General features: G+C 44.0%; 5 protein-coding genes across 7 annotated transcripts; 2 read left to right on the top strand and 3 right to left on the bottom strand.

Moving 5' to 3' along the window:
• Positions 1–88: 88 nt before the first annotated feature.
• On the bottom strand, positions 89–5,278 carry LOC133839802 (uncharacterized). Of its 3 annotated transcripts, XM_062271381.1 has the most exons (7): positions 5,187–5,278; positions 2,902–3,005; positions 1,696–2,834; positions 1,054–1,637; positions 938–990; positions 773–874; positions 89–707 (listed from the first exon to the last, which is right to left on the bottom strand). In XM_062271381.1, the coding sequence occupies exons 2-7, from the start codon at positions 2,976–2,978 to the stop codon at positions 497–499; spliced, it is 2,166 nt and encodes a 721-aa protein (XP_062127365.1). In that variant the 5' UTR covers positions 2,979–3,005; positions 5,187–5,278; the 3' UTR covers positions 89–496. The 3 variants fall into 3 exon arrangements, with proteins under 3 accessions (XP_062127365.1, XP_062127364.1, XP_062127363.1); XM_062271380.1 differs by having other exon boundaries at positions 89–704; positions 938–1,637; XM_062271379.1 differs by having other exon boundaries at positions 938–1,637.
• LOC133839807 (uncharacterized) lies at positions 3,580–5,191 on the top strand. Its single transcript, XM_062271387.1, has 2 exons — positions 3,580–3,799; positions 3,870–5,191. Exons 1-2 carry the CDS (start codon positions 3,655–3,657, stop codon positions 4,355–4,357), a joined length of 633 nt encoding a protein of 210 aa, XP_062127371.1. The 5' UTR covers positions 3,580–3,654; the 3' UTR covers positions 4,358–5,191.
• On the bottom strand, positions 4,728–8,163 carry LOC133839803 (pseudouridylate synthase 7 homolog). Its single transcript, XM_062271383.1, has 5 exons — positions 7,957–8,163; positions 7,702–7,889; positions 7,310–7,639; positions 7,145–7,247; positions 4,728–7,083 (listed from the first exon to the last, which is right to left on the bottom strand). The coding sequence occupies exons 1-5, from the start codon at positions 8,094–8,096 to the stop codon at positions 5,691–5,693; spliced, it is 2,154 nt and encodes a 717-aa protein (XP_062127367.1). The 5' UTR covers positions 8,097–8,163; the 3' UTR covers positions 4,728–5,690.
• A 69-nt stretch (positions 8,164–8,232) lies between these two features.
• LOC133839804 (zinc finger CCCH domain-containing protein 3) lies at positions 8,233–10,477 on the top strand. The gene is made up of 4 exons (XM_062271384.1): positions 8,233–9,037; positions 9,096–9,638; positions 9,692–9,887; positions 9,944–10,477. Exons 1-4 carry the CDS (start codon positions 8,346–8,348, stop codon positions 10,340–10,342), a joined length of 1,830 nt encoding a protein of 609 aa, XP_062127368.1. The 5' UTR covers positions 8,233–8,345; the 3' UTR covers positions 10,343–10,477.
• Positions 10,478–10,490: 13 nt separating this feature from the next.
• Positions 10,491–11,754, bottom strand: LOC133839805 (THO complex subunit 6). The gene is made up of 2 exons (XM_062271385.1): positions 11,547–11,754; positions 10,491–11,481 (listed from the first exon to the last, which is right to left on the bottom strand). Exons 1-2 carry the CDS (start codon positions 11,657–11,659, stop codon positions 10,566–10,568), a joined length of 1,029 nt encoding a protein of 342 aa, XP_062127369.1. The 5' UTR covers positions 11,660–11,754; the 3' UTR covers positions 10,491–10,565.
• Between the last annotated feature and the right edge of the window lie 563 nt (positions 11,755–12,317).

A 12,317-nucleotide genomic window follows, 5' to 3' on the forward strand; every position in this document is an offset into this window, starting at 1 on the left:
TTGTTGTATAGTTTAAATTGCGCGCTATTTGTTCGCGAGTGGGGAATAAAGTTTTAAAACTACGTTTAAGATTTAAAAATACTACAGAGTTAAATTGTTAATCGTTTGTTTTCCTTTTTTGTTTTTTTTGTGTTTCATTTGCATCGTTGCCTGACTTTTCCTTCTTAAAGTTGATTCGTTTACAGTTTCGTTTTTAGACACTTTGAAAAGCGTCCATTAGCTTTGTTTAGTTTTAGTTTTAAATTTAGTTGCTCTATAAAATATGCTGTTTTTTCTGCATTTTTGATCACGGTTCTTGCTATTTGTTCAATATAAATATTTATCTTTTTTTTTTGGTTTTTGTTCTTTTTCTTCTTTTGATTTACTGGAACGACTTGATTTTGTTCAAAAAATGTTCATCTTATTGCTTCTCTCACTCGTGGCCTGACCCTGGTGGTGGTCTTGTTGTTGTTGCTGTTAATTTGGTTGTAGTTGTATCTGATGCACTGCCTCCGCCTCATGCCTGCGTCAAACCTGGCGATGCTGTTGTGGCACCTCGATCGCTGTTGCTGCTGCTGATGGTCATCTGTCGGCTGGCATTGATGTACTTTTTATGGGGCACAGTTGCAGCTGCTGAGCTGACGGTTGCGTGTTGCAATTGGCTGATGGAGGCAGTTGTATTCGTTGACGGGCTGCTGTTGATGTTGCTCCCACTGTTGTTGCTGCTGCTGTGAACAAGAGAACAGAGTTCTCATCAGATGCTGGGGATTAGGCTGGGCTTTAGGACACACACCCCTTCTGCTCGCCATCCTTTTTGCTATTGAACATGGCCAGCTCGATCTCCGTGTGTTGGCTATTCATATGTCGCACCCACTCCGCGGGCGTTTCAAACGAGCTGCATTAAGTAAAAACTGTTTTTAATCCCCACTCACTTTTGCGTTGATCGAGTCAAACTTACGTGGAGCAGAGATCGCAGAGCAGGGTCACATGATCCATGTTGTTCTCCTGTTGCTGTGGGATGGGAAGAGTTAAGGGCTTGTCCAATACAGTAGCGGCTACTCCAACGGCACTCACCGAGACTCTGCGTCGCTTCTTTGGCACATAGGTTTTCAGCGCTCTCAGCGCCAGATTGCTGTGACTGTGACTGTTGGCAGTGTTGCTGCTGTTGTTGTTGTTGTTGCCATTGCTGCTGCCACTGCCTGTGGCACTCCCAGGCATGCCACTCCCTGCAGCTGCTGCTGTCGGCTCGGCTGCATGTGTGCCCAGGTGACGCACCAGCGTCTTGGTGTCCTCAAACGATTTCTGGCATATCTCGCAAATGAGCACTTTGAAGTTGTTGTAATCACGCAGCGTGTGCTCCTCCGAATCGTCCGGATTGCTGGCATTCGCCTCCAGCTTGACGGCATTGATTTTGAAGTCCAGCGGCTGTTTGGGTGACAGCGGCGCCTCCTGGCTGTGCTCGTGATTGTTGTTGTCGTTGGCTAGCGTCACTGGTGGATTGTTGGACCAATCGGTTGGCTCCTGTTTGATGGTCAGAAAACTGTGCGGATGTGGCGGTGAGCTGGCTAGACGTGGCACAACAGCTGGCGGCACTTCGTAGGGCTTCACAACGTGTTCATAGTGAGAGGGATCGTGCGGAAAGTACTCATGAGGCGGAGCTGAAAGAGGCAACATGTTTGAAACTTTTACAATTTAAGGATTGCAAGCAAATCTTACCACGCTCACAGGAACGCTCGCGACGCAGACGACGCTCGTAAACCAAACCCACATCGTCACGTTCCCGCTCGCAGAGCGATTCCTCCACAAGACGCTCGCGCTCTGCGTAGTCTGGCCGGCGCAGAGATGGCTCCGCGGGCTCGGTGGGGGGCGCAGCCAGTGGACAACTGCTGCAGCCAACTTCTGTGCAAATGGACATCGGAGGTGCTTGTGTTTGTTGCGGTGGCGGTGGTGCAGACGCTGCTAAGCCAGCTGCTGTGGACTGTGGTAGACTTTCGACTTGACTCGACGCCGCATAGCAGCACTTGTCCTCGGGATCGATGGCCACCTCCTTGTTGACGGATATACCACCAACGCTGCTCGCATGCATCTTACTGCTGCTGGTGGCTACACTCAACAATCCACCCGTATGAGTGGCCATTTTCGGTGACTTGACAATCACTGGACTGTCTTTTGGCATGACGGAAGCACCTAAGCCGCGAAATTGTTGCTGCTGCTGCTGCTGCTGATGATGATGATGATGGGAATGAGAGTGATGCGGTGGCTGATGCTGTTGTTGATGCGTATGATGATGATCGAGGGAGTAGCGTGCCGAGATGCTGCCACTGCTGCTGCTCGCCTTGTTGCTGTACATATCACTGGAAAGCTGTGTCGACGACATCGATGGAGGCGGCGGTGGCGGTGGCGGCGCTAATGAAGAGCGTGTGCCATTGGAGATGTAGACAGCGCCGCTTGGCTCGCGCTGATGATGTAGACCATGATGGTGGCCATGATGAGCAGCGTTGGAGCCACTTGAACCGCCGCCAGAACTGGTGCGACAGAGTCCGCGTATCTTCAGCATTTCGCCGCCACGCAGCACTTCGTTGAGAATGTCGTTGGAGACTGTGGCTTCGCCGCTGTACATGTATTGCACTAGGATTTGAATGGCACGATGACTCAAATCGGGCGGAAGCACAATGTAGAAGACGCCGCTGGGCGATTGATGATTTATGGGCGCCGTATCGAACATAGTAGCAAAGAACTGGCTGCAGGAGCTCAGTATGAATTTGTGCGCCGATATGCCCACGGTGGGAATATCCGAATTGATGCCACAATTGTTGTACGAACTGTACAGTACAACGTCTGCGAACTTTTCATTTCTGCGAGTGTGTAATCAATCAAATTAGCAAGAAAACTAACACAAACTTTGCATTCTTCAAGACTTACTTGTATAGGGTGGATATGGAAGTATTCAAATAGGACAGATGCGAGTCCCACTTCAGATGGTAGTTTTCGGCAGCCATCTTTGCGGCCCAGGAGCACTGCTGCCCCTGCTTTTGTTTTTGTTGTTGTTGTTGTAGTTGTGGGTCGTGTATATAAAAACAAAATCAATAATAAAACCGATAAGTGAGTGGGCGTAATAATTCAAATTTGTCGTTACATTTAACAGTACAGCTCTTACGGAGCTATCGTGCACTCATCAAGCTATCGATTTATCTTTGTCGAACTCAGTGTGACCACCCTTGATACTATTTCGAATTCCTGGCTTTAATTAAAAATTACTGACATTAAAAACGTTTTGTGATTCCTAAATATAAAAAAAAAAATCAACTAGTTTGTCAATTTTCCTAATAATTATGGACTTATAATGTACGCCGTTGTTTGCCATAACAAATTTGTGCACCGACTTTGGTATAAAATACTAAAACATTACCAGCAGTATTTTCTGTATTTTTACATAAGAACATAATTCTTATTAAAGCGAAATTGACATTTATAAATGTTTTACAGATGTTGCTTTAAATTAAAATTCAAATGAATTTGATATTCAATTTTAGCTTCACTGCAAAAACGGAATCTAGTTTAAAATATTTTACAGTAATCGATTTATCGATAGATAGTATCATCGGTTCTTACCCATCTCTAGTGCAAAGTTGTTGTTATAGTAATAATATTATTGTTTGTTTGTTTACAAACACAATGTCTTACTTTGACCATCGCCTTATTGAATTTGTGCGTGCCAATCCTATTTTACACAAACGCGACCTGCGCAACACTCCCTACGAGTCCCGCAAAAAGAAAAGAGAATTGTGGTGCAGCATTGCAACTTCCCTGGAAACGGACGGTAAGCGAAACTAAATACATAAATTGCTAATTGGCAATAGCTGAGAGAGAATTTGTTCACGAACCATTAGTGCAAACGTGCATAACACGCTGGAGATATATGCAAGACAAGCTGAGACGGGAGTTGCTGAAAGAGCACTCGGATTGGAGTTTGCTGGACAAATTGCGTTTCATTGGACAGCACAAGAACAATGAGAGACATCAACTGCAGCAGGCTGTGACAACGTCGGCCCACATAAATGTAAGTTGGCGCGCCCTCAGTCCCGGGCAGCTCATCGAGCACACCGCCGATGATGAGGACGATGCGCTGCAGGAGGCAATGGACGAGCAGCATGTGGTACCCCAACCCCAATCCCAGCCACCACCATCATCGTCAATAGTAGTGGCTGGCAGCAGTAACAGCGGTAATAGCAACGAGGACCTCATGAAACGCATCGAGGCTTTGTTGCAGGGTTTGGGTACAAATCGCTCCAAGGCAGAGAAGAAAATCGTGGCCTATTTGTGTAAATGCACGCTGCGCTCTCTCAATGATGAGCAAATCGATGATATATTTATTTAATCAACTCCCCTCCAAAGCCCTCCCCGACTCGACCACGAACTGATTAGTTTTAATTTGTAATTTAGTTGCTTAAAGATTTTCTTTTCATATTTTTTGGGGTTGTGGGTTGGGCGGAAACAAAAATCGAAGTCAAGTCAAGTTTTGTGAGCCACACCAAAAACAACTCTTACTATGACGCAGTTAGTTTGGTGAAGCGTAGCCGTGTTGCCTCCTAGTTGGTCAAAGAGTGCGCGCGCAAGCAATAACATCATGTCCAATATTCATTGTCTGCTTGTCTGGCTGAGGGACAATGGATGGGTAGAGGAGCAGGGGGACAGCAGGTGGGGGTAGACGACGCCAAACAAGCATTTAGTTTATTAATTTTGATGAGTCTTTGGCAGCAATAATATTATGAGTAATTCACCCTGCCTCTGCGATCAAGCAACACCCCCACCCCTCGTAAATTGTATATCAACAACTAATATAAACGACTCCTCCTACTCACTTACACTACCACTCCACAGAGGGCGCCCGCCGCCACCTTTCTAAAGTTGTAGCTGCTGCTGCTGCTGTAGCGCATTAACACCACATTATCGATTGATTTGAGGCGAAAGCACGCACAAAAATCAATAAACATGCAAAGTCAATGCAAAATAATTGTACAGTTCGATAGTAGTTGTAGTTTACTTTTAACTTGGCCACAAATCAATCACAATTTCTGTATTAGCTTGCTATTTATTGTTTGTGTATTGCAACTAAGTATTTGATTTTGATTTTATTCAAAAAATACGCGCGCCCAAATCTCAAATATATATTGTATATGTATATGTATGTAAATATATGTGATTCACCTTAGATCTCCTTCGTGTTTGTTTCGATTAACTGACAAAGATGCTTTGTCTTATCTTTTGTGTGTTGTACACGCGACTCTTGGTGTTATTTGTTATTGTTATTCTTCTTTTACAACATTTATGTAGACACACGCACGCACATACACACACACACGTTGGACACACACTGTGCTTACTGCGCAGCGCGTCCAAAGCTCTCGCTTGTCAGCGTACTAATGGCAAACAACGGCAAAGGTAACGGAATAGGACTCGCTCACAAGCTGGTCTCGGTCCTGCTGCCCACGGCTGCCAATAGAGAGCGCCACCAGACAAAGGGCCAGAGCACAAAGAGAGAGAGCGCGTGAGAGAGAGAGAAAACGTGCACTCACGTGCGCATTGTTATTGTTGTGGTTGGTCTGAAGTAACACACACACACATACGTATATATTTGAATACGCACTCGAAGAGCGCGCGTAAATTGATTTTCATTATCGATTTTTTTATGTGATGGCCGAACGTTACATTCAAATTGGCTGCGGCTGCGCCTCAGCTGCAACTTCATCTACAACTGCTGCTGGAACTTCGACAGTCACTTCATCAGCAATCGTTGGAGTATCCTGCTCCGACTTCTTGAGTAGTTCCTCCTGCTCTAACAGCATTTGCGCCGCTGTCGATGTATCCTGTTTGAACAGCTCGCGAAGAAACATTGTGGCATAAGCAGCGGCTGGCAATGTGAACTCAAGCAACAGAGCTCTATATTTGCTCTCAGCTTCAACTGGTTCGGGAGTTACTTCGATGCTCTTCAGTTGCTCCCAATCGGAGGCTATCAAAGTGTCCTCAGGTGTGCTATAGCGACGGAAACTCCATTTCAAATCATCGGTTTTTATCAGCAATTTACGATAGGCACCGCCCAGCGCGTAGGTCTTCTCCTTGTGACGCAATTGCTCTGAGGAGAGGCCATCCTCGGCCAACATTTGCTCATACCAGGCGCCGCATTCATTGCTAGGATAAGTGATATCATAGCCAGGCAATGGCAGAACAACATCCGACAATTTGTACTTTCCGCTGGCAATATCTTCAGCCGTTAGAGGACGAACTTTGCGCTTATAAATTGACTGCTCTTCTTCCACTGACTGCAAACTGTCGGCATCGACATCCATATCATCTTCCACAGCTTCCTCCTCAGCTTCAACAGCAGCCTCTTCATTAGCTGCCACCTGCTCATTGTTATCCTCCTCGACATAGACCAAATCGCCAGGTATTAATTGCAAACCAAACTCCTTAATGCGGCGCGATGCAATGCGATTGAAGATCAGACTCTGATAGGCATGAGGATATAACAACAGCATATTGCGTGGTATGCGTCGCAGTGCAGCAGAGTAATCACTTTCCCCGAAACTGGCCAAACCATCCAGTAGCTTCTTCTCTATGTACTTGTTATTGTAGAACTTGGCGGCGGCAGCAGCTGAATCACGATTTTGCCACCACGACTCGCGTATAACACGCATAAATTCAACATCATTGTCGCGCGGTTTAAGGATTAGTTCACAAGCCAACTTGTAGTCACGTTTAAGTAGCGCAACACCAATCTCATAGGTGGGCACGCTAGCGCTATTTCCGAAACGCTGCAGCCCATAGTAGTTGATAAAGCCACGTTCCTTGAGTGATTGTAGGGCCAGCTCGATGTGCTCCTGTTCCTGTGTAATGTGTCGCAATGCAATCCGGAAGCGATTGCCCTGCAGATCGCCTAGTTTTAGTGTGGTAGGCTTAAAGCTAAAATTGCCAATGTAAACGTTGCGCATGATGCGAGCAGCTTGTGCAATTGCCTCAGGAGTGCGACGTTTGATGCAAAAGCTTTGTGTGGTCTTCGCACGCTTGTCCTTAGTACCGCTGTAATTCACCTGGGAGGGACGCAGACTAAAGAGCGCAAATGGTTAATTATATTATTAATCTTCCGCAATCTCTACTTGATACTTACTTCAAACGTGAGGCAATTGTGGCAGCCACTTCACTGGTGTCCACATTTACTTTGTGCACTAAAAAGTTCACATATTCTGCCGGGAAGTTCCAACGATTGTCAGCTGGAATAAAAATTAATTCATTACAGAATTGTAAAGAGTTTACTATTATTATTTACACTTACAGCGACCGGGTTTTGGTTTCGCAATGCGTATGACTTTTTTGACCTCGCCTGCCTCAGTCTCCGGAGGCACCTGTTGCTCTCCTTCGCTGCTCTGGGGCGGCTGCTGGTCAAGTGTCTTGGATATTAGTTTGCCATTGTACAGCTGTTTAATAAGCTGATGGATTTGTGTGCGTTGCTCCTTATCGAGACTGGTTACATCGACATCCACATTTTGCTCAATCTTTGCATCATATTTGGCTGTGGACAAGGCGGCTATCTGCTCCCAAACACTATTATCAATTACGGTTTCCAGTTTCTTACGCCATTCCTCCAGCTGTGCAGCATCCACAGCTACGTATAAAAACATTCTATTCAATACATTAATTTCATTTTGAACTTAAATTGTGACTCACGTTGTATTTCCTGCTTGGGCACATTGAGGTCGTTGAGCTGCAACACGTGCCCATCAGTATTTATTTCATTCACATGAAAATCGGAAAAACGTGATTTTAGGATGCCCGTGAAACCGGCTAAATCGGGATTTGTAAACTCTGTGATGCCAACTTGATTCTCACGAAGCGTGCACTTTTGTTGAGGTGGTCTAAGAAAAGTTCAAGACAAAAGCCGGCTTTAGCAATAAAAACGTTTACATTAATTGTGAAACTCACTTGTTACGGGTAAATGTGTGTGGCTTTCCATTGCTATGCTTAGCGTGTTCCTTCTTCTGATCGCGCCAATTATTTTTGTTGTATGGTTTGGATTGGAAATTCCGACGTCCTCCTCGTCCACGACCGCGATCCTTGCCCATGTTTTTAAGAATTGTCACTGCTGATAATATGCCATTCACATGTGCTCGCTAATTTATTGCACCATCAGAAAAAGTTAGACCATACTGAAATGTATAGCTTTGGTATATTTCGGAATGCAATGTGCGGTCACACTGCTGTGAGCCTTTGTGTTTGTGTAAATTCAGAGAAAAATAACTCAAGCTTGTGATTGAAATATTACACAAATTTATAATTTAAATAAAATAGAAAGCAAGATAAACGGTATAAAAATGCTGCCACATATAAGCGCTGAAGAGAACATATCACCCGTGGGTCGAAAAGTGTATATAAATCCCAATTTTCATAAACAATTCAACAGTTCAACAGCGCAGCTTCAAGGTCGACCAAATAATGTTGCTGATAATAATGCGTTCCAGTCATGGGATCGTCCAGCAATTCATATAAATCCACAATTTCTTCAGCGACAACGCGAATTACAACTGCAGCAGCTACAACAACAGCAACAGGAACACCTGCTGCAACAGCAGCTGCTTCAGCAACAACAACAACAGCAGCAGCAACAGGAGCAACAGCTTATTACGTATTATCAGCAAACTGTTGCTGCTGCTGCTGTTACTGATATGACGCCCCCTCCAGCGAAGATTATAAGCAAGGCCAGCACTTGCCTAGTGCGCAAGCAGCCAATTAAGAAGACTGTGGTGCCCACACCAATTGTACGCCCGCAACCACCTTTAGTTAGCATATCCAAGTTAAAACTAATACGACAACCAACGACGACTATAACAACAGCCACCGCTCCAACCGTTCCAGCTACCAAACGCACACAATATAAGCTTGTGCGTGCCATTTCTTTGAACACCAAGAGCAGTACTCCACTGGTAAAGAAGCGACGCAGTCGCGACTTTGTTGCGCGCTACGCCTTAAGACGCACAAATGATGCAGTAACTGGCAAAAAACTGAGGTAAACAACATCGCAATAACAATATCAACAATTAGTGTAACTTTATATACATTTGCAGCTTAAAATCCCCTATATTAAAGCTAAGCGTGAATAAGAGCTTGAGCATGGTCAGCATACATGGTGTTATGTACAAAAAGACGGCGAAGAATAAGCTAACCAAACTGGATGCCAACAGATTGTTGCCCAAGACAGCCATGCCACAGCCTCAACAACAGCAGAAAGCAACCAGCTCTACAGGTCGCACATTGTTCGTGCGCGGTACCAAGTTTGTGCTCGATCCCTCCGGTTGTCGTTTGACTCGCGTGCCCGTCAACGCACCTCAACTGAGTGTCAATAGAAATCTACGTTTGCGCATCGACATTGGTGGCTTGACCTATGTGTCGTCGGCCAAGACTCAGAACGTTTTCATACGCACCACGAATCATGTATCGCGTGCCCATCTCATGACAGCCAAGCAGCGTAGCATGCAGCTCCTGAATCGCTCTCTTGTCAAGACTAATGTGCCCTGTGCCATCTTTCAGCGACTTGGCAAATGTGCGGCTCACAGTCGCGGCAAGTGTAGACGATTGCATGATAAACGACAAGTGGCCATCTGCTCAAGGTATATGTGCTTTCTTTACATTTCTAAATTGTTAATATTGCCTTTTTCTGCAGATTCTTGCGTGGTGAGTGCAAGAAGGAGGACTGTCTGTTGTCGCACAATGTGACGCTAGAGAAGATGCCCGTGTGTCGTTATTATTTGCGTGGTGTTTGCGTGCGCGAGGATTGTCCATATCTGCATAAGAAACTCAGTCACAAGGCGGAGATATGCATTGACTTTTTACGTGGCTATTGCGCACGAGCGGCTGATGTAAGTTTAATTCTATATTATTTTTTATTTCTTATTAAATCTCTTGCCACTTTAAGTGCAATATGCGTCATGAATTCGTATGTCCCGAATTTGCTCGCAAGGGCAAATGCGAGCTGCCCAATTGCAACTATTGCAAACAGATGAAGCAACAAAAGTTGACGACCGTCAAGAGCAAAGCGATAGTTAAACCTAAACCTAAAGCAACCGTCCAAAAGAAGCCAGTTGCTAAAGATATGCATATAGATGAGACGCCCAGCAGTTCACGGTACTTTAAATGTGATAGTGATAAGTATGAGGTGCTACCCGAGGAACAGCAGCAGCAGCCGAATGATTTGGATGATGGTGATGATGAGGAAACAACATCAGGTGCCCTCGGTGGTCCACGGCAGCGAATTAAGCTGGGAACTTTGCCGGCATTTATTCCACTTGGCGACAGCGAGGAGCAAACCAAATGACTGCCTAGGACACAAAATGTTTCAGGTACAAATTAAATCATTAAGTAGGTAATATTTAGTTTTGCATAAGTTTTAATTTCTTTAGTATTTAGGTTGAGAAATTAGTACTTTCAAATAAAGTTCCGCTATATTCAAAAAACACTTTGAATGTAGAATGATATTATCAGTACCAAAACTAAATGCGTTTATTTACATAGAATTATGGTGCTTACAACTAAATACTCTAAAATGAAGCATCCTCGTCGAATGGTTCCTCATTGTCAGCGTCACTATCTTCGGTGTACAATTCAAGTTTGCTGTCTAGAAATCGAAAATCTTTTAATATGTGCAACTTGTTGCTGAAACCAGCTATTGACATGAACTTGAATGGGTTCAATTGCCATACTGCCGAGTAGCTGGCCGTATGCTCCACGGGAATGTTTGCCTGCAATGTGCCGTTGAGTGTGTAGAACTGCACGTGATTGTGCTCGCCACCAATGAAAACTGAGTCATCCACAAAATCGCAAACATGCACACGTCCAGGAAAATCGAAGGCTCGTGTATATTGCATAGAGTCCAAATGAAAGATAGCAGGACGTGGTCCTCCACCGCAAATGAGCCAACCATCGTTGACAGAGATGGCACCAATCCATTTGCCCCAATCCGGTCGCAGCAGATCGGGATTTTTGTAGGGTTCCATTTGCGACGTCTCTTGCTGTTGCTTGTCGCACCAGGCGCGCACAGTGCCGTCCTCGGCACCCGAATAGATGCGTCCATCTGACTGACCCACCACGCAATGAATGTAGTCGGTGTGTCCTCTGAATTCACGCTCTATGCGTCCATCTTCCAGATTAATTTTATGAATTACATTATCGCCACACCCGGCATACAATGCATCCGTTTCCGGGCACAGCCAGAGACAGTTTACATCTGGCACTTGGACTGCATCAATTTGCATGGGAATTTTGATTTCCCAGGCTCGCTTTGTACTCAAAATTTCCTCTTCCTCGTTCCACTTCAGCCCATAGATGATGCCAATTGCGCCAACTATGAGAAAGTCACGATGGAAGGCGAGACAATTGATGGCAACATCGCTTCCTTGCGGACGTATCACAAACTTGTTTGGCGGCTCCTCGCTGCCCTTCTCCAGTTCTTTTAAGCTGCATAAATGTTTAATTATTCATTTATTGACATTTTTCACAAATATTGTTTACCTTTTGCTTACCTGAGTATGAAAATGTCGCCAAATTGATTACCCGCAAATAAGAACTTTTGAGAAGTTGATATGGTTTGAGCCACGACATTGTTGTAGGCACGCTTAAGTTCTCTTTCTTTCATGACTAATTATTTATTGACTTTTAAATAAAATTAACAATATAAACAACGCGATTTGTATGCCGGCTGTTGTAGACCACAAGTAAAGATCTAAAATATACATGTCTTATGACAAAATACTGAAATCTCGATAAATGTCCGCTGGTCACACACAAATTACGATTAATTTTCAAGACGAATTTAGGAAGGTGAATATTTTAAAACAGCGTCTTATTCTTCGGTCTTTTTTCCCTTAACTCCTTTTAAAATAACACTTTTCGAAAAAACAAATCAAGAATCGAGTATTTTTCTATATGTTCGAAGGAAGTTGAGGAAAGAAAATTAAAGATAACTGGCAACCTATAATAAATATAATTGTTATTATTAATTTATAATTATGAAAATAAAAGTGTAAACCCTTTTAAAAGCTCAAAACAATTGACCTTTTATTTATTTTCTTAAATTTGACCGTTAATAATCAGTATCAATACAAAATACTAAACAGAAACATATCGTTTATATCGATTCACTTCACCAATCGATTTCGGAAATTAGAACATGGTGGCAGCTTTGTTTCCGTTGGGCGGGATATAATTATTTAAATGCATTTCTGAGAAATGAAATACGTTGGCTTGATTTCGGTGTTATTCTTTAGAATATCTAATTTAAATTTACATTTTTT

This window comes from Drosophila sulfurigaster, chromosome 3 (assembly GCF_023558435.1).
Source record: "Drosophila sulfurigaster albostrigata strain 15112-1811.04 chromosome 3, ASM2355843v2, whole genome shotgun sequence".
Lineage (NCBI taxonomy): Eukaryota > Metazoa > Arthropoda > Insecta > Diptera > Drosophilidae > Drosophila > Drosophila sulfurigaster.